The sequence below is a fragment of the Euprymna scolopes genome, chromosome 15 (assembly GCF_053919585.1).
Source record: "Euprymna scolopes isolate OS-2025 chromosome 15, ASM5391958v1, whole genome shotgun sequence".
Taxonomy (NCBI): domain Eukaryota; kingdom Metazoa; phylum Mollusca; class Cephalopoda; order Sepiida; family Sepiolidae; genus Euprymna; species Euprymna scolopes.
The window spans coordinates 35,609,936-35,632,435 of NC_136496.1; the positions used below are offsets into that span (position 1 = coordinate 35,609,936).

Sequence of the window (22,500 nt, forward strand, 5' to 3'; positions counted from 1 at the left end):
AGCAGAATCTTTTTTAACAAATATATATACGCATACATAAATGTATATAGAAAGAGGTGTGTGTTTACTACTACCTTTTTACGCAAATATTACGCAAGTATAAATCATGTGGAATATCTACATGAATATAATTACACGTAATAGTTTACTAAAGATGATCATCCCATAAAGAAACCGAAAAAACCTACAGGGAATTAATTAACATGAATATTTGAAAAAATAGTAAAAGGTTTAGTGGGGGTTGTTACAGGGAGTAGACGGTGGGCAAACACTAACTCTAGTATTAGGCGCTTTTCTGTCCAATATAGCCAGCGCCTTGCCTTAAATAAGACTAATGCAGAAAAGCATTTAGAAGATAAGTTGAGCCGGGTGATAGCTGGAGGGGGGGTTTCCCTAGCGATAGAACTAGCTTAGGGGGCCTGAAACGCGCGGCTAACGAGCGGTATGAGGTTTACATAGTTAGGGCTAGGTTAGATAGAGTGTCTAATGAAGCCGTGAATATTGATGCATCAGAGCGTAGATCTTCACTCCGGTGCAGGTCGGACAATTACATTCGTAAAGTTCAAAGTCCGGAAAGACACGATCTCGTGTCGGCTCGTGAGATCTGTGATGGATTCCGGGAACATCTTGTTGTATCGTTTCACTCAGGTATCCAGACTTCGCGACCAGGAGTTTGGCAACTATTTGGCTGGCTCGCCCCATCTGGAGGCGGCTCGAGCGGCTAATTGTGATGATCGAGTTACAGCGTGGGGAATCGCTGCCTTCTCATTACGAGTTGATTCCGTATTTTACACCAACTTAAAATCAAAATCAGATGTGATAGAAGGAGGTCGTCTCTCACGGTATTCAAATGTAGGTGGATTCACACCGCTAGTTTATGTGTATTTGTTCGAAACTGGTTTGAGTATGTGTTCCCTGTGTAAACATGGCATTCGCCGACCTTAGGCCTGAAAGCAAATAACAAAAAGAAATGTCCTGCAGTTAGTTGTGTGAATGAGTCACATCCCCCCCCCATTCATTTTGTGTTAGATTACCTCCAGAATGCTCTTTCCCGATGTAACCATTTTTTTCCTCGGCCCACCCCGATGGTACTTATTCTGGAGATCAGCGTATACCCAAATAACCCCTTCCACCTTTCTTTTGCCCGTAGACTACCCACTCCATCTTAGGAAGTGTTTTTCAACAGCCGAAACACAGCGAGTGCGTCATCAACTAGAATAGGTTAGGAGGGACCTCACTAACAGAATATAGTTAGCATTTCGTTTAGTTCATTTCTTTTTCTTTATTTTGGGGTGTTTTTAAGGCTAAGTTATATCCCCTCCCCCATCACTTGACAGTTTTTTTCCTTTTCTTTTCATGTTTAATCTTTGTTTTCTTTTATGTTTGTATATACACAGATAGCAACATCAACATGTAATTGCTTGACAAAAAAAGAATAGACAGAAGACATATTACCACGGGAGTAGTTTTATGATGTCAATGTTTTAGTTCCATTCTCACATAATTTTCTTTATAATTGAATACACGTTTTATAAATTTAAAGAAATTAATATGACATATTAGGTTGGTGCAAAAATGTTGTTTTTTTAAGGTTCAACTATATATATATAAACGACATTATTTTTGCACCAACCTAATAATAACATAAAATTTTACATTAATTTGTAAACTAAATGACCTTGTCTTTATTTTGAAAATCCACCCAAAGGGTAAAGGGTGTTCGGCATAAGTTCAAAGCGAATCACTTTTAGCTTAAAAATATCATTTCTTATTTTTTGCCAATAAAAATAACACACTCGTATTATTTGTATTCATCAGACTACTGTTCTCATCTTGAATGTGATTTTTACAACGTTTCGGTCGATGTAACCAGCCATGACTGGATAAAGGTCCTAAATAATTCGCAACTGTATTTTTCGGTCGCTCACACTGAGAATTGAACCTTAAACCTTCTGGAGGATGTTACTTTTACAACTGATTTTTTCCAAGTACTCTAACCACTGCGCCACGGGTCCTTGCATCAAAAATTGGAATTCCATTCAAGGTCCCTGCTTCCCCAACAGTACTGACGTGCAGAAGTTCAAGTGTAACGTGAACCGACACCTTGCTGCCCAAATCCCTACATAGTACCCCAGTAGTTGTTGCCCCTGATAGTAGCCCCCTACACCAAAGTGGCAATTTGCCTTGTTTGTGGTGAAAATGTAATAAAAAAAAAAAAAAAAAAAAACATATTTGTCATAAACTCCTCGGTTCAGCCTCGAAAGACAATGGTTGCCTCCTGTAAGTGTGGTTGCACATGTAATTGTGAGGCACGAATTGCAGACTCATCAATCACACCTCTGCTGGATCAGTACTGCTTGAGTCCAGTCGTAAGGAGAACGGAAACGACTGGAAACAATGCCAGGATAAGCAGAGAGCACATACAGCACCTAGAGTTTCCAAATGGTCACCCATTTTAGTATTGACCACACTCATCGTAGTTACATACTCTCTCCTATCAATATTTTCCCATAAAATTTAACAGTTTTTCCATACTTTCCAAAAAGCGGTAGCAGCAAGGTAAAAATGAAAATTGACATACCCAGGTACTGTATCAACACTGTGTAAAGAACAAGTATAAGCTAGTATACTATTAAATAGTCACTTTGTTTTGGAGAGTTGTCTGTTCGCACGAAACGTATTGGTTGAAAAAAAGAAGCAATTGCGCATTTCTAAGATAGTAGTTTTTACAATGTCAAATCGTCAACATACCGAAAATAAAATGCGAGTTTTTACACTTGAAATACCAGAATGCGAATTATCACATAAATCTGATAAAGTATACATATATATATATATATATATATATATATATATATATATATATATATATATATATATATAAGTAGTAGCGTTCGTGTGTCTGTGTGTGTGTATCTTTGTGTACAACTCTCGTACAGCCCATATCACTGGATCGATCATGACCAAACTTGGCATGATGATTGTCCCCCACCTAGGGAAGCTGCACACCATTTTCCAAGGTAAAGGCAAAAGATCAAAATCATAGGCTATTTATCTATACTCCTACAGACCACACCATTGGACTGATGATGACCAAACTTGACACGATGATGTTCTCTGACTTAGGGGATGGTGCACACCATTTTTCAAGGTCAAGGTCAAAAGTTTAAGGCCATATTTTGTGTAGCTCTTCATGAACTTTCCCATCTAGGAATGGTGGTAAACCCTAACTTGATGTGCACCATTGCTAGATGGGGGAGTTTATAAAGAGCCGCACCAAATACGACCTTAACCTTTGACCTTGAAAAAATTAACATTACTTTCGATACCAGGCAACGCCGGGGACATCTGCTAGTGTTTTATAAATTTACAGAAACGTAATATAAAAACACAAAAAATAGGTTACATAAATATTTTTTAATCTCTTTTTTTTTTTTTTTTTTTTTGGTAAAAAGTACACATACAATATATTCGACATTAGGTCAAAGGGTACTATACTAATGCCTAAAAAACGGGTATTAACTAGTTCTGCTTAAAATAGCTATTACATTTTGGTTAAATGCTCTGTCAAATTTTAGTTCATGATGGTCGATAGTTATATAACCATTGGTATGTCACAAATGATCAGTGATGCATGTTGACTTATGTTTGCGATTTTTACATTTGGGGGGGATGTTTTTGTCTACGGTTTTGTTCATGTTTCGTAGGTGTGCTTTATCTTTCTCTCTCTCTCTCTCTCTCTCTCTATCTATCTATCTATCTATCTATCTATCCTGTTTTCTTTTTACGTTCTAGCAATATGCCATACCTTTCCTATTCGTCGATATCTATTTTTGGAAATGCTGTCTAACCACTTCGCAAAACCAACCCAGTCAACTTACAAAATGACGCCATGTTCTCAAAAACGTGAAAGCCTGTATCGGTCAAAAAGAAGCCTCTCCCAATATTTGCTAAGAAAATACGTGCGCAAGCAGGAACAGAAATTTAAAACTAAATATATGGAAACCTATACATGAAATAATCTCATATTTATTCAATGGGCGGTGTGCAAATTGTATTCAGCTTTAAAGGCCGGGTTTTCGAAATTTTCTTGAACGGCAATTATTATTATTATTATTATTATTATTATTATTATTATTATTATTATTATTATTATTGCTTGTATATCACTACCTCCCACCCAAGAAAAGGAGAATATAATTCATGAGATTGTCTCATGAAAACAAGGCAGGTACCACACTACCTCCAAAAGGAGTGGTGCCTAGACAATTAAATAAAAACCACACCTAAACCTATATAAAATAGGAGAAGGTAAAGCCTATGATGAGGATATAACGACAACAGAACAGATGCTATACTACCCACCCCCTTGATTGGGCAGTGAAGAGTGGTACATTTGTCTGAAATAGCATACATAAACTGAACCGAGCTCTAGAAGATAGTACAGTTATTGATGTATTGGCAGAAGTAATAGTATAGGTTCGGCTTCAGATAAAGAGATAAAACCTCTTTGATAATAGATTAGTAGTAGTAGTAGTAGTAGTAGTAGTAGTAGTAGTAGTAGTAGTAGTAGTAGTAGTAGCAGTAGCAGTAGTAGTAGTAGTAGTGATTCTCACATAGATGATTGTCAGTAATCACTAGAGCTGTGACAACATAATATTTTTTTCGTTTCTATGACTCTTGACTGTATATCCGTTAATATCTTATAAGCTTTTATATACTGATGGGGTTCTCGGTTGATCAACTGAGTCTGACTGCGTCCGATATATACTCGAGAGTCAAAAGAATGAAAAGAATATGCTGTTGTCACAGCCCTAGCGATTACTCACTGATAATAACCGGTGGTGTTCTCTGGAGTCTGGGTGACGAGTCTCCCCAGATTTCCAATACTCTCTATCTCTTTCCATAACTATTGCAAATGACCTTACGTCACCAACGTCCAGTTACCATTGTTTGTTTTCTTCTGGCAACGACCATTGGTATTCACTGGAACTTGGGTGGTTATAAACCTCCGCAAGGTTTTAGCACTCTCCACACTCATCCAGTGGAGGTCCGGCTAGTGCACTCCCTCCTCTGTCTTTACATTCTCCTTAAACTTCTCGCAACTATTTTGCGTGGTATCAACAGAGGCTGGTGTCCCTTTTGGTGGGAGTACAGTTTATGAGATTTCTTACAATTTCAGTTCCTTTGGCTTCATGTAGTGCTCCTTCCATCTTTTTGTTTTACTTAGTAGTAGTAGTAGTAGTAGTAGTAGTAGTAGTAGTAGTTCTTACACACTAGAAGTGAGAACTTCTAGCGTCATTGCTAGTGAACCCGCTTTCTTATTCATGCCAGTTGTCCTCCACAACTAGTGCGACAGAGGGCGAGCCGTTGTGACATCAGTCGTCTTTTTTTCTGTTAGGTTGAAGTGTGGGCTTATTGGCAATGTAACTGATGTCTCCTAGAAACTAGGTGACAACAAGTCTCTTCAGATTTCTAGTACTCTCAGATTATTCCGACCACTCTTGCAAATTACTTCGGATTCTCACACCAGTTGTATACCATTGAAATCTTATTGGTAACGATTCATTGGATTTGAATGATAATACGATTCCTCAGAATTTCAGTAATCTCTGTGCCCTTCCAATAGTCTGAATGATGCTCTCGATTCTCAGATGTTTCATCTTTCTAGACCTTGCACTGACATTTTCTGTAATACTAACCGATGTTTGTGGAGGTGAATATCAGGTTCTAGCATTTTTTGTTACATATCTACCCTGGCAGGATACGTGTTAAATGAGTGTCAGGCGGACGGTGAGAGAACCGAAATGATTGGTAATGATGGCGTTGATTGGTAATAATGGTGGCGATTGGGCAGAATTTAATTATTTACGATTGCGTATCAACAAAAATTTGTTTACATTGGACTTGAAAACAACCATGCTGTAGTCAGCTGAGAAACAACGTGTCCAACAGACGAGCTGTTATAAGAAAAAAAAACTTTGCTCACTGAAGTTTTATCCAGTTTTAGGTAGAGAGAGAAAAAGGAAAACTACTGACAATGGTTGTAGCTAGACGAGTCGTTTGTTGTGAAAGTTTTACATGGGGTACCATAGATTGAAGCTCAGTAGCGTACCTGTCTGAGGTTTCAGGTAAAAAATGTTCCTACAGGGTATTTTCAGGAATCTTTGGTAGCAGATAAGGGAATCAATCTATTTTGATCAGCTGGGTTTTTTTTTATCCTAAATCCAGTATGACACGATTGATGAAACCCTGGTACACCCAACAGATGTTTTAGTTCTTTTTAATAAAATAATTTATATCAAATCTTGTGGAACCTACGATCGAGTACTGTATTGTTTTTTTTGTTTTGTTTTTTTTAAAATTAAGTTGTGGTGCATTATATTATTATTTTTATTAATGTTTTGACGGTAGACAGGTTTATTTACTGACTAGCATGGGTGCCCGGCGTTGCTCGGGTGTTTGGAGGTGTATGCTGAGCAAAAAAAAAAACACACACACACACAAACAAACAAAAACGGTCAATTTTTTTTTAAATTTGACCCCTATTATGACCCCTTAAAATTTATTGTTTTGGGCTCAAAGCAAGTTATTAAGTTAGATCCTTGTCCAAGGAACCTGTATCTAAAATTTCACGTGTTTAGACCCAACATTGTCGAAGGACTTTGGTAGAGTTCTCAAAGGTCAAATCGTTGAACTTTGACCCCTTAACAGCCAAATTTCCGGCCGAAAACCGATCACCTAGATTTTCCCAAATCTCAGTACCCGGTATATCAAATTTCGAGTCTGTAGACTAAAAATTGACAAAGTTATTGCGTAGAGAAATGTACACAGACACGTTCACTTTTATAGATATATAGATTAATGGGGAAAATTCACCTTAATGTTATGATGAAGTTAAATTAATTCTTTTACTCAATCTACGGAAACAGAATTTTTAATAGTTATCCACGTTTACGTGCGCGTTTCACTGTCTTCTCGGCTATGCAGCGGCGATTTCAATTTCTCTTGAATTTCTCTCCTTCAATACTGCCTCCATATGCATGTTTGAATTGAAATTGAACATACATCTGACGAAGGCAAATGTTGAATATCATGTCATGCGGAACATCCATTAAACCAAACCATCGCAATTAAGATTATAATACAATGTAATAAGAGAATATATATATATATATATATATTATATTATATATATAATATATATATACTCCTATGAATTCGTTTTTCTTTTGTGTGTATTGATATTCATATTAAAACCCCTACTTTCTATTTATTTAAAAAGAAAATACAATTTTCTTATATATTGGCCGTGGAATTGCATTCACTAGCAAAAGATCTAGCTAATTTGCATATTCTTTTAAACATTGATTTTAATTAATTCCCTATTAGTTTTTTCGGTTTTTTAATGGGATGATCATTTTTAGTTAACTATTACGTGTAATTATATTCATGCAGATATTCTACATGATTGTATGATATTTGCGTAAAAAGTTTACAATAAACACAAAATTGTTTCCATATATATTTATGTATACGTATATATTTTTGTTGCATCTATAAAAGTGAACGTGCCTGTGTATTTGTCTGTGTGTGTATGTGTGAGCGTGTGTGTGTGTGTGTGTGTGTGTGTGTGTGTGTGTGTGTGTGTGTGTGTGTGTGTGTGTGTACAATATCCTACGCAATAACTCTGTCAATTTTTAGTTTACAAACTCGAAATTTGATATACAGGGTACTGAGATTTGGGAAAATATTTGTGATCGGGTGTCGGCAAGAAATTGGGCTGTGTTCGGTCAGAAATTTTGTTGTTAAGGGGTCAAAGTTCAACGATTTGACCTTTGAGAGCTCTACCAAACTCCTCCGACAATTTTGGGTATAAGCACTTGAAATTTTGGATATAGGTTCCTTGGACATGGATCTAACTTAATAACTTGTTTTGAGCCCGAAACCATAAACGTTAAGGGGTCATAATAGGGGTCAAATTTAAAAAAAAATTACCGCTTTTTTATGCTCAACATACACATTCAAACACCCGGGCAACGCCGGGCTGAAATGTTAGTATATATATAAAAGTGAACATGTCCGTGTGTGTGTGTGTGTGTGTGTGTGTGTGTGTGTGTGTGTACATTTTCCTACGCAATAACTCTGTAAATTTTCAGTCTACAGACGGGAAATTTGATATACAGGGTACTGAGATTTGGGAAAATCGATGTAATCAGTTTTCGGACAGAAATTTGGCTGTTAAGGAGTAAAAGTTCAACGATTTAACCTTTGAGAACTCTACCAAACTCCTCCGCCAATGTTTGTTCTAAACACATGAAATTTTTGATATAGGTTCCTTGGACATGGATCTAACTTAATAACTTGATTTGAGCCCAAAAGAATAAATGTTAAGAGGTCATAATAGGGGTCAAAGTTTAAAAAATTGACCGCTTTTCTTTTTTTTTTTTTTTTTTTTTTGCTCAACATACACCTCTAAACACCAGGGCAACGCTAGTATATCTATAAAAGTGAAAATGTCTGTGTGTCTGTCTGTGTACATTTCCCTACCAAATATGCGGTCTACAAACTCGAGATTTGACATAAAAAGTATTGAGCTTGGGGAAAATCGTTTTAATTCGTTTTCGGTCAGACATTTGGCTGCCAAGGGGTCAAAGTTCGACGGTTTGACCTTTGAAAACTCTACCAAACTCCTCCGACAATTTTGGGTCTAGACACTTTAAATTTAAAATGTATCTAACTTTATAATCCGATTTGTGTCACAGAAAGTAAATGTAAAGGGTTCAAAATTGGGGTCAAATCTTTTAAAAATTGACTTTTGAGGTGTCTACCAAATTACTCAGAAAATTTTCGTCTAAACATTTGAAATTTTATATAAAGACTATTCAGAGATAGGGCAAGCTTTTCAATCGGTTTGAGTCGAAAATTTGAGCTACCAAGAGGTCAAAGTTCAAAAGATTTCACCTTTGCAGTGTCCAGCAAACTACCCAGAAAATTTTGGGTCTAAACATTTGAAACTGTATATAACGGGTATTCAGACATCCAGCAAGCATTGTAATATGTTTTGGGGAGAGGATTTGGCTGCCAAAATGTCAGAGTTTGAAGAGTTGACCTTTGCAGATTCTACCAAACTACGCCGCCAATTTTGGGTCTGAACACTTGAAATTTTAGATGTAGGAAACTTGGACATGGGTCAAACAATTTGGATCTGAAATCAAAACAATAAATGTTAAGAGGTCAAAATTGAGGTCAAAGTTTTAAAAAAATTGACCCCTACTTACTCAGACAATTTTTGGTCTAAACATTTGAAATCTTACATAAAAGTATATTCACACATTGGGCAAGTTATGAACAGTACAAAGTGCTCGAGCAAAGCCGGGCAGAAATGCAAGTAGTAAATTAGTTTGGTTTTGAGAGTAATAGTAAATTAATAGGAAATAATTTTGGGTTTGAGAATAATAGTGGATAAAGAGTAATTAAGTTTAGAGTTTTAAGTAATAGTAAATAAGTAGCAAATAATGTGGGGTTTAAGATTAATAGTGAGTTATAAGTACACAGGTTTTGAGTTAAGAAACAAAATAAATTAATAGCAAATAATTTTGGGTTTGAGATTAATAGTGAATTAATAGGAAATAACTTTGGGTTTGAGAGTAATAGTAAATTAATAGAAAATAATTTTGGGTTTGAGATTAATAGTAAATGAAGAGTAATTAAGTTTAGAGTAATAGTAAATAAGTAGCAAATAATTTGGGGTGTGAGAATAATAGGGAATTATACGTAAATAAGACTGAAGTTAAGAAAAATAAATAAATTAATAGCAAATAATATTGGGTTTGTGATTGATAGTGAAGTAATAGTAAAAAAGTTTGGAGTTGAGAAAATAGTAAATAAATAGCAAATAATATTGGGTTTGATATTAATAGTGAATTATTAGTAAACAAGATTGGATTTGAGAACAATAGTAAATTATTCGCAAATTATTTGGGATTTGAGATTAATAGTGAATTAATAGTAAATAAGTTTGGATTGAGAATTTATCTATCTATCTATAAAAGTGAAAATGGCTCTCTGTGTATGTGTGTATGTGTGTGTGCGTGTGTGTGTATGTATGCGTGTGTGTGTATGTTTGTGTGTGCGTGCGTGCGTGTGTGTGTGTGTGTGTGTGTGTGTGTGTGTGTGTGTGTGTGTGTGTGTGTGTGTGCGTGTGTGTGCGTGTGTGCGTGTGTGCGTGTGTGTGTGTGTGTGTGTGTGTGTGTGTGTGTGTGTGTGTGTGTGTGTGTGTGTACATTTCCCTACCAAATCACTCTGTCAATTTTCGGCGTAGAGACTCGAGATTTGACATAAGAGATATTGAGATTTGGGAAGATCTTTTTAATCAGTTTTCAGCCAGAAATTTGGCTGTCGAGGGGTCAAAGTTGAACAATTTGACCTTTGAAAACTCTACAAAACACCTCCGACAATTTGGGGTCTAAACAATTGAAATCTTAAATGTAGGTTACTTGGACATGGATCAAACTTTTTAATTCGACTTGAACGCAAAAAATTAAATGTTAAGGGGTCAAAAGTAGGGTCAACGTTTTAAAAAAAATTTACCTCTAGTGTCGCTACCAAATTACTCAGCCAATTTCTGGTCTAAACATTTGAAATTTTACATAAAGTTTATTCAGAGATAGGGCAAGCTTTTTAATCGGTTTGGAGCAAAAATTTGAGCTACCAAGGGGTGAAAGTTTAAAAGATTTGACTTTTTGATGTCTAGCAAATTATTCAGCCAATTTTGTATCTAAAAACCTGAAATTTATACAAAACGAATATTCAGACATGCGGTAAGCATTTTAATCAGTTTTGGGGCGAAAATTTGTCTGCTAAAAGGTCAAAGTTTAAAGAGTTGACCTTTTAAATTCTAACAAATATTCCGCACATTTTAAGTCTAAAGACATGAAATTTTAGATATAGGTAACTTTGATACGGCTAAAACTTTCTATTTTAATTTTAGGCCAAAATAATAGATGTTAAGTGGTCAAAATTGGGGCTAAATTTTAAAAAATTGACCTCTGCGGTCTCTACGAAATTACTCAGACAAATTTTGCTCTAAACATTTGAAATCTTACATAAAGTGTATTCACACGTAGGTCAAGTTATGAACAGTACAAAGGGCCCGGTAAAGCCGAGCAGAAATGCAATTAGTAAATAAGCTTAGTGTTGAGAGTAATAGAAAATTAATAGGAAATAATTTTGGGTTTGAGATTAATAGTGAATTAAGAGTAAATACGTTTGGAGTTTAGAGTAATAGTAAATTAATAGCAAATAATTTCGGATTGGATATTAATAGTTTATTATTAGTAAATAAGTTTGGAGTTAAAACAATAGTAAATAAGTACCAAATAATTTTGGGTTTGAGATTAATAGTGAATTAATAGTAAATAAGTTTTGTAGTTGAGAACAATGGGAAATTAGTAGCAAATAATTTTGGGTTTGAGATTAATAGTGAATTAATAGTAAATAAGTTTTGTAGTTGAGAACAATGGGAAATTAATAGCAAATAATTTTGGGTTTGAGATTAATAGTGAATTAATAGTAAATAGGTTTTGAGTTGAGGGTAATTATAAATTAATAGCAAATAATTTTGCGTTTGAGATTAGACTTGAGAACAATAGTAAATATTAGCAAATTATTTTGGGTTGAGATCAGTAGTGAATTATTAGTAAATAAGTTTGGATTTAAGAGTAATAGTAAATTTGTATCAAATAATTTTAGGTTTGAGATTAACAGTGAATTATTCGTAAATAAATTTGGAGTTATGAACAATAGTAAGTTAATAGCAAATGTTTTTTGGGTTTGAGATTAATAGTGATTTAATAGTAAATAAGTGTTAAGTTGAGAACAATAGTAAATTGATAGCAAATAATTTTGGGTTTGAGATTAATAGTGAATTAATAGTAAAATGTTTGGAGTTGAAAAAATAGTAAATTAGTAGCAAATAATTTTGCTGTTGAGATTAATAGTGAATTAATGATAAATAGGTTTGGATTTGAGAGCAATAGTCAATTAATAGCAACTAATTTTTGGTTGAGATTATTAGTGAATTAATAGTAAATAAGTTTTGATTTAAGAATAATAGTAAATAAGTAGCAAATAATTTTGGGTTTGATATTAATGATTAAGTTATCAATCTATTATATCTATTAAAGTAACATTGTCTGTTTGTGTGTGTACATTTCCCTAGCAAACTACTCTGTCAATTTTTATCTACGGACTCAAATTTGACAAAAGGGTTATTGAGATTTGGGAAAATGTTTTAATCGGTTTTGGGCCAGAAATTTGGCTGTCAAGGGATCAAAGTTCAACGATTTACGCCTTGAAAACTTTACCAAACTCTTCCGCCAATTTTTGGTCTAAACTCTAGAAATTTTAAATGTAGGTTACCTGTGCATGAGTACAAACTCATAATATATATATATATATATATATATATATATATATATATATGCATATAAAGTTATTAACTTACGTATGCATATAAAGTTATTAACATAGACCCCGAGTAACGCCGATTGAACAGCTAGTAATCTATACATCTATAAAAGTGAAACTGTCTGTATGTATGTGTGTCTGTTTGTGTATATTTCCCTACTAAACTACTCTGTCAATTTTTAGTCTGCAGACTCGAGGATTGACACAAGGGGTATTAAGGTTTGAAGAAATCCTTTTAATCGGTTTTCGGGCAGAAATTTGGCTGTCAAGGGGTCAAAGTTAAACGATTTGACCTTTGAAAACTCTACCAATCTCCTCCGCCAATTTTGGGTCTAAACACTTGAACTTTGAGATGTACGTTACTTGGACATGGTTCAAACTTTTTAATTTGATTGGAGCCCAAAATAAATGTTAAGGGATCAAAATTTGGGTCAAATTAAAAAAAAATTACCTCTGCGGTCTCAAATTACTCAGCCAATTTTTGGTGTAAACATTTGAAATTTGACATAAAGTGTAATCAGACAGAGAGCAAGCTTTCTAATCGGTTTTTGGCCGGAAATTTGGATTCCAAGAGGTCAAAGTTCAAAAGATTTTATCTTTGCCGTCTCTAGCAAACTATTCAGTCAATTTTAGATCTAAACATTTGAACTTTTACATAAAGGGTATTCAGACACGCAGTAAGCTTTTAATAAGTTTGGGGGCGAAGAATTGGCTGTAAAAGTTGAAAGAGTTGACCTTTACAGACTCTACCAAACTCCTCCGCCAATTTTGGGTTTAAACACTTGAAATTTTAGATGTAGGTTAATTGGACATGAGTCAAACTTTTTAATATATATATATATATATATATATATATATATATATATATATATTATTACATTTTCACCCCAAACAAGGCACATTGCCACTTTGGTGTAGGGGGCTACTATCAGGGGAAACAACTACTGGGGTACTATGTAGGGATTTGGGCAGCAAGATGTTGGTTCACGTTGCACTTGAACTTCTGCATGTCAGTACAGTTGGGGAAGCAGTGACCTGGAATGGAGTTCCAAAGTCTAGCGATTCTGGGGAAGAAACTACCGGAGTAGAAAGATCTTTTACATCTAGGGATCTCTACAGTGTAGGGGTGGGATTTTTCAGCTTGTCGGGTCTGTCGAGGGTTTTCACGTCGTGAGGGCACAAGTGCTTGCAGTTCATCAGAGCATTCACCATTAAAATACTTGTAAACAGGCAGAGGGATGCAACATTTCGCCGATGGGACAGAGGCTGGAGTTTAGATGCCAGTTTAGGGCCTATCAGATTTGCGACTCTCTTTTGAACCCTGTCAAGGAGTGAGAGACTAGTAGCCGATGCACCAGCCCAAATGTGACAGAAATACTCCATACATGGGCGAATGGTTGCCTTATAGAGGTACAGGATACTTTCGGGTGTTAGTAGTTTTTTCTAGCACGGTAGAAACAGCCCACCTTCCTTGCAGCGGACCTGGCAATGCCCTCGATGTAATTGTTCCAACTCATGTTTCCTATGAACGTTAGGCCAAGGAGCTTGAAAGACGTACTCACAGATAAAGAGTCGTTGGCCATTGCTATAGGTGGTAGAAAAGGTTTCTTGTAATTATTGAATGAAACCAGTTTAGTCTTGGCGGCATTGAACGTAACCATCCAATTTTATCCCCATTCCACTACTGATATATATATATATATATATAAAAGTTACAATAAGTTTACTAAGGTAATCAAAATGGTAAACTTAAAATATATTATAAATATTAAAGAGTTAATATTTACAAGTAAAATAAACTCAGCCAGATGTAAAAAGCTCAATAAAACCGAAAAGGAAATAGAGGTAGAATTTTTTTTATTCATCCAGCCTTGACAGACGTGTTTTTAAATATTATCTCTAGTGCTTTTCTTTTAATGATTTGGAATTCATTCCATTTGCGCTTTTTTCCAAGGAACTCTGCCTTTTGGATGATTTTGTATCATTTTGAATTTACCCATTGGATTGAAATTTTAAATTCGACCGTTTTGGATTTTACCATTTTTGGATTTTTACCCTTCACCGGACTATCCATTCATGTGAAATCTTTTTATTATTTTTCTTTTGCCTCCTGTTCCCCTTACCTCACCCTTTTTTAACCAAGTAAGATCTTTGACTTACTTGTAGTTTCATTAAATACTTTTATATGCAAAATCCGATCCTGCATTTTGCTAATTCCTGCTCTCTGATGAGAAGGAGAGTATTTCTTCGAAACTCCGCGGATTAAGGACTATCCACTTATCTTGTGCTTCCTTTTTTAAAATTAAATATGTTTTTAACTCTTTTTCAAGATGTCTTTTAACATATATATATATATATATATATATATATATATATATATATATATATATATATATATATATATGCACATAAAGTTATGAACAGTACATAGGGCCCGAGCAAAGTCGGGCTGAACTGCTAGTGTATCAATAAAAAAAAAAAAGTTGAATCTGCATAATTTATTGCATTGTTAATTTGCTTCAGTTTGTGTCTATCCGTTATGCATTGTATTACCTTCTATTAATTACCCTGGGAGAGAGAGTGTTTTAGTTTAAGTTTAGTGACTTATCAACCATTGTGCTCATTTAAATGTAGTTTTGTGTTTGAAGGATATTTTTTAGATGTATGCTAGTATCTTATTTGTTTTGAAGTTGTTGCATGTATTTCAGTGATTTTAGATACGCTTTTTTAATCGATATTATGTTTCATAGTCCTATTTTCTTTGTTGTTTTCGTATCGTATTACTTTATCCGTACACATCAAACGCAGTTCACCATAACGTGTCTTACAGTTAGACAAAGAGAAAAGCGGCGACGAAGATAGATAGATAGATAGATAGATAGATAGATAGATAGATAGATAGATAGATAGATAGATAGATAGATATTATGTTGGTGCAAAAATAATGTCATTTTTTGCCATGAAGTTGGACTTTTATTGAAGTCCAATTTCATGGCAAAAAATGACATTATTTTTGCACCAACTTAGGTGTGGAATAATAGATGTCATTTCTTTTAAATAAAAAAAAAACACTCGTGTCGAATTTCTTTCCTTGTTCCTTTTCTATACAAAGTATGTAAGATGACTTAGGACCGTCAGAAAGGCTATAAAACGTTAAAAATTGATAGAAACGGACTAAAATACTACCCATATATAGAAAGCTTACGTTTTAACATCTGTTATTTTAACAAACGTAAAACGTACCCAACAGTAATGCAAATTGGTAACATTATTTGTACTCACCTGAAATGCCCTGTATCCATCCGCAGATCTGAAGCACAGTGGCGGTGTTGAGAAAGAAGAACAACAGCAAACAGGCGGTACAGATGAGAAAAAGTAGCGCGGATGCACCAACGAAAAAGCCGGAAACCTTGAATGAACCGTTGAGAATCGTTTCAAAGTCGGTGAACTCTCCCTTGCAGCTGAAGTCGGCAGCGACCTGGGCCTTTTCGCAATATTCGTACAGACCGAAGTAGCCAATCTCCGGCGATTTCACTGTATCACCGAACCACTGTGGCTGAATGAAGACGACGATGTTGAGAAGAGCGAAGCAGACGGTGAATATACCCCAAAGGACGGCTATAGCGCGAGAATTTCGTACGTAATTGGTGTGGTAGGCGCGTGTAATGTCGCTGTAATAATGGACGTCCATCTTGTTTTAGTAGCGTTCCACGATCTAAAAAAAAAAAAAAAAAAAGGAACCAAATAAAAATGCGTTTTATTAACAACCAATATAGAGACTCGACGCTGCCTGGAAAAAAATTAAATGTAAAAGTTTAAGATATATTTAGGACAGCGCTGTTTATATATATATATATATATATATATATATATATATATATATATATATATATATATATATATATATGATTATTTTTTACTTATAGCCAGTAGAGTTTAGTTTCCTAGAAGTACATCCAATGAAACAACATGTGTCTACCAAAATAGTGCTCAATGAGTGAACAGAGCAGGTATATTAATTTTATTTATACAAACATTAATGGCTACATATGTGCATACATGTTTCTGTAATCACCCACGTTGGGGGATTACGTCTTCAGGCCAAGAATTACCGTCAAAAGTGATATTTCCACCAAATACATTTTTCTATTTCGTTTATCAAGTTAGAATACAACCTGGGTGGGAGTCATAAAAAACGGTAAAAGGATGAGTGAGGTCTTTGAAGATAATAAATATCTTTTTCATTTCCCCTTCCCCCATCCAACCTAACTTTTGGTTTTATGGCATAAGGTAATTGAGAATTTAGTTTTCTTGTCTTAGAGTCTGTAAGTTAAGAACCTTAGCTATGGTCAGCTAAGTACTGACCGGTGCCTTTTAATCTACCTCCACCCACACATACATGCAACACACATACAACACACACATACACAGACACCACACACACACACACACACACATTAATACATATATTCAAAAGCGAATTCATGCTGTACGCTTTTTATTTTATTTACTGAAACTAGACAATAACTCTGAAACTACGCAGGAATAAAGTAAAAATTACATTAAGGTAAATAAAACAAAACAAAAAATAAATAAAATTAAAAATAAATAAATAAAAATAAAATTAAATTAAAACAAATAAACAAACAAAAATATGAATAAATATAAAACACGAAAGTTATCTAAACCCCACATGTACCTATATACATATATCAATATACTTATAAATGCCTACACTTTGCTACACCCGCGCATATATACACACACACATTACAGACATACAGAGACAAAAATAGCATTTTTCTTTACTTCTGTAGCGTGGTAACCCCTTCGTATATGCAATAGTATGCTACCACACTCCAGACGGGTGTATATATATATAAACACACACACATACACACATACATACATATATATACATATATATATACATATATACATACCCACACATACATACACATATAACATATATATAAACAACATTCGGACATCCATACATTCTTGTAATCTATATTGTTACAACAATCATATACTTTCGTATATCAATTTTATGTGAGTAAATGAAGTATATATATATATATATATATATATATATATATATATATATAATCTATGCATAAGAGCTAAATTGACCGACGTAATTCAACTGAAAGTGCTAAATGATAAGAAACGTGTTTCTTAAAAGGGCTGACATTATATATATATATATATATATATATATATATATATATATATATATATATATATAAAGTGAACGTGTCTGTGTGTCTGTCTGAGTGTCTGTGTACATTTTCCTACGCAATAACTCTGTCAATTTTAGTCTACAGACGCGAAATTTGATATACCGGGTACTGAGATTTGGGAAAATCGATGTGATCGGTTTTCGGCCAGAAATTTGGATGTTAAGCGGTCAAAGTTCAACGATTTGACCTTTGAGAACTCTACCAAACTCCTCCGACAATGTTAGGTCTAAACACTTGAAATTTTGGATATAGGTTCCTTGGACATGGATCTAACTTAATAACTTGATTTGAGCCCAAAACAATAAATCTTAAGGAGTCATAATAGGGATGAAAGTAATAAAAAAAAATGACCTCTGCGGTCTCTACCAAATTACTCAGACAATTTCTGGTCTAAACATTTGAAATTTTACATAAAGGGTATTCAGAGATAAGGCAAGGTTTTTAATCGGTTTGGGTCGAAAATCTTTAGTTACCAATATATAAATGTATGTATGTTTGTATGTTTGCATGTCTGCCTAAAACTTTCGACAGAGGCGACGGATTTTACCAAGATCAGTATTGTTTTAAAGTTCGACCTTTCAGACGACAAATATCGAAAAATTGGCTAAAAACATTAATATCTTCACCTTCAACTGGGAACTTTTCTACAGGGGGGGGGGAGTTCGCCGATATTTTTGAAAGTCATCCTCTCCTTTCGATTGTCTAGCCTTAATTTTTAAAAAATGTCACTTCCGGTTTGGCGGTGGTCGTAACAGCATAAACGTCTGGGTTTTACCCCGTTCTTTTCCTCCTTTGCGGCACGAGTTCGAGCCTGCCTTCCTACTACCACTTTTTTTTTTTTTTGCTCAACAGACACATCCAAACACCCGGGCAATACCGGGCTGAAATGTTAGTATATATATATATATATATATATATATATATATATATATATATATATATATATATATATATATATATATTATAAACGTTAAATTAACAAATATATTCGTTCATACTTCCTACACAACTACATTGCAACATAAAAAAAATAAATTATATTTTAAAGATTCATTTTTAATGCTACAATAGAACGGTACAAAACATTAACGAATAGCAGTTATTTAAAACTGAATATTCGGGTGTATTTTTTAATTTCTAATTTCCTCTCTCTCTCTCTCTCTCTCTCTCTCTCTCTATCTATCTATCTATCTATCTCTATCTATCTATCTATCTATCTCACACAGACACACACACACACTATGTTCCTATTTATATGCCTCTCTACGAGGGCAGAGTTAAGCATAAGGTCGAATTTTAATGTGTGGAAAATCTATCTTCCGAAAAAGGGGTACTCTGGATAGGAACAAAAATAAAAATTGCGTCGGTCTTGAAGGATTTCCCCTTCACTTACCGAGGACAAAAACGGTGAAGTGTAGTTTACCTTCTCTTTCTCTCCTCTCTCTTTCTCTCTCTCTCTCTCTCTACATCTTTCCCTCTCTCTACCCTCTCTTTCTCTTTCTATCACCCTCTCCTCTCTCTTTGATCCCATTTCTCTCTCGCGCTCCCTCTATATCTCCCTTTCCTCTCTAACTCTCTCTCTCTTTTCCTCTCTAACTCTCCATCTCTCTCTAACTCTCTCTCTTTTCCACCTCTCCCTCTCTCTCTCTTTCTGTGTATATCTCTCTATCCCTCTCTATCTCTCTATATCTCTCTCTTTCTCTATTCCCCTCTCTTTTTCTCTTTTTCTATCTCTATCTATCTATCTTCCTCTCTATCCATCCCTTTCTAAAATATCATCCTCTTTTAGTCACCTAAATTACTTACAGCGAAAAGGGCATTGTTAAAACATGGATAAGTTCTATTTTAGTTTCTTAAATTACTTACAGCGAATAAGGTATTGTCAAAACATGATTAAATCCTATTTTAGTCACCTAAATTACTTACAGTGATTAAGACATTGTCAAAATATGGATAAATACTATTTACTTACTGTGAATAAGGTAATATCAAAACATGATTAAATCCCATTTTAGTCACCTAAATTACTTAATGTGATTAAGGCATTGTCAAAAGATGGATAAATTCTGTTTTATTCACTTAACAGTGAAAATAGAAAGCTATTTGAAAATTACTATTATTAATTAGAACATCACCGGGAGGAACTAGTAAAACCTTTCCATTAAAATTGATTTGGGCAGCCATTCGACCACAAAATGACATAGCCTTACCTCTTCCTCCATGGAGCATAGCTGAGACTTTAATACCAGGTAGACCGACTGCTCATTCTGCTTTGAAATCATTATTAAACATTCAATTTTCCAAACTCCCATGTTCAATATCTCCAAAATATCCAGCATGGGAGAAATATTGCAGAAATGCAAGGTTATTCTTTAGGATGAATGCACAATGGCACACAAAAAATCACTTTAGGCTCCTGATCGATCCTTCAAGATTTGTGTGGCAATGTCAGACTATTTGAAAATGAAGTAATATTGCTTGTATGAGACTTCAGACAAACGTTACCTGTACTTTCTGAATCAACACCAACAGATAAAATAAATGCTTGCCTCAAATACTCTACTTTTTGGCGCTATGGGAAGACTAAACTTTACTCAAAATATGCGTGTCCAGTTGCAGACGATCGATCCGCCGAGAAATTTTCGCATCAATTTTTGGAAATTTGGAACGGAAAAATGCTAGCTGATCCGAGTTCAGAGCAAATTTCGTTGCCTCATAACTTCTGAAATTTAGTTACATCAAAAAAAGAGTTGATAAAAAAAAGGGTTTCCAAGGTATTCAAATTAATTATAAAAATTCCAGTTGCCTAAATGAACGAGCTATTCTTGAAACTCAATACAAAGACGTCTATGAACTTTACGATATTATTCAGCTTAAAATTCCAAGTGAGGTAGTTACATACAAGTTCGTCGACACTGTTATGGAAGCAGGTACAGTGGTTAATTATCCAACAGAATTTTTGAATTGACTAGGTTTGCCAGGGATGCGACCGCCTGTACTGAAATTGAAAATTGGCGTACCAGTTATTATCTTTCGAAATATATACCAACCTAAGCGTTGCAATGGCACATGGCTTGCAGTAAAAAAAAAATTAATGAACAACATCATAGAAGCAACAATCTTGATATGACCTTTCAAAGATGAAGATGTCCTCATTCCACGCATTTCTATGATTCCACCAGATACGCCATTTCAATTTAGGAGATTGCAATTCCTAATTCAATTGTTGTTTGCAATCACCATCAACAAAGCTCAGGGACAATCTTTACTATTGTGTGCTTTACATCTATACACTGACTGTTTCTCGCATGGAAAATCTATATATCGGATCAGAAAATGGAACCACAAAAATTGTGTATCCACAAGTACTGGGAAATTAGGCATATGAGAAACTTTTCTCATTTTGAGAAATTCATCAACAGTACATATTCAAGCTAATGAAAGCAGCTGTCTGGAGTATTAGTATTGTTTGTAATTTAAACAGGACGACAACAGAAAAGTGTCTTCTTGTTAACATTAAAAACAATACTAACACTTCAGTCAGTTGCTGCTGTTAGTTGCATTAGCCTGATTATGTGCTGACTTAACTCCTTACTGTTGCACGAAAAAAATAAGTTATTAGTGAATTTAATTATTCATGCTATATAAGTTCAGTAAATTAACATCTATACTCCATTGTGGTGTGGCTTCTTGCTCCTCTTCTTAGGATTAAATGAAATATGCAACTAATCTAGTGTCCTGCTTTAGTTGTGGATTGAAATGGCTTGTTTCGTTTAATCCTGTTAAAACTCAGCTCAATCGATCGTAGGCGTAACCCCTTCTTTCCTGAGATTCTCATGGATGACTCTGCTCTTGATGAAAAGTCGACCCTGAAACGGTGTTTGTTTCTCATCTAATTTTTCTTGTAGTTCATATATTAGATCCTTTGCCCTTTCTGCTACTCGTAAAGTCGGTTCTCCCTATCACTCTCTCACACCTGGGTCTATTCTCTTTCTCTACAAATCTACTATCGAGCCATATATGCAGTAATTATATCATATTCGAGCTGTTGAATACTTGTCTCATTTGAGCTATCTTGATAAGGCTCAGAAACGTATCTGATTTAATTAGTCTCACCCTTTCTTCTTCTCTGCGCCATCTCTCTCATGAACGTCATGTTGCTAATCTCAGTCTTTTCTATAGAAACTATTATGACAGGTATTCTCTAGAATTGCCTGATTTCTTCTCTGCTTTCCTTTGTGCAAGCTCTTTTGACTCGTTGGTCTACTTAGTTCGCTGATTTAATACCTCACTGTAATACAGCTTCGTATTCCAGTAGACACTTTTGTAACGTTACACGTTTACACACGGGACCCACACACTATATGTAGTTTACGTCGCAAGGAACATAGGACATTAGTATAGGGCGGCGAGGGTTAGCTGCAGGAGGGGAATGGGATACTTGACGCTCTTTCTTTTTTCTTTTTCTTTTTTTTTTTTTTTTTTTTTTGACAACGACATTTATATCCGAGTACTTTCTCGAATAAAATATGATGGTGCTCCTCTATAACCTCTATCTTCTACAACGTCAGCCATGTCTCTAACGTGATCGTCTATTCTAACGTGCTCTCTCTCTCTCTCTCTCTTTCTTTCTCTCCTTTTTATAGTCTCTTTTTTTTTCTTACCATGACGTTGTTTCGCACATGTCTTGGTATTTGCATATACACGTGTCCGCGCTCTATTGCACTTTCAAAGAACTGCATGTCTGTGAAACAATCTTCCTGCTGACTGGTTTACTTTTTTGTTA

The 22,500-nt window shown here is 34.8% G+C and overlaps 1 protein-coding gene across 1 annotated transcript in view; it reads right to left on the minus strand.

Annotated features, from left to right (window-relative positions):
- Positions 1-22,500, minus strand: part of LOC145293775 (LHFPL tetraspan subfamily member 3 protein-like) — a 63,981-nt gene that overhangs the window by 20,844 nt on the left and 20,637 nt on the right. The window contains exon 2 of the mRNA XM_080140291.1: positions 15,754-16,186. Within this exon, the coding sequence (XP_079996417.1) occupies positions 15,754-16,162 (409 nt within the window). The 5' untranslated portion in view covers positions 16,163-16,186. The remainder of the gene's footprint in view (positions 1-15,753; positions 16,187-22,500) is intronic.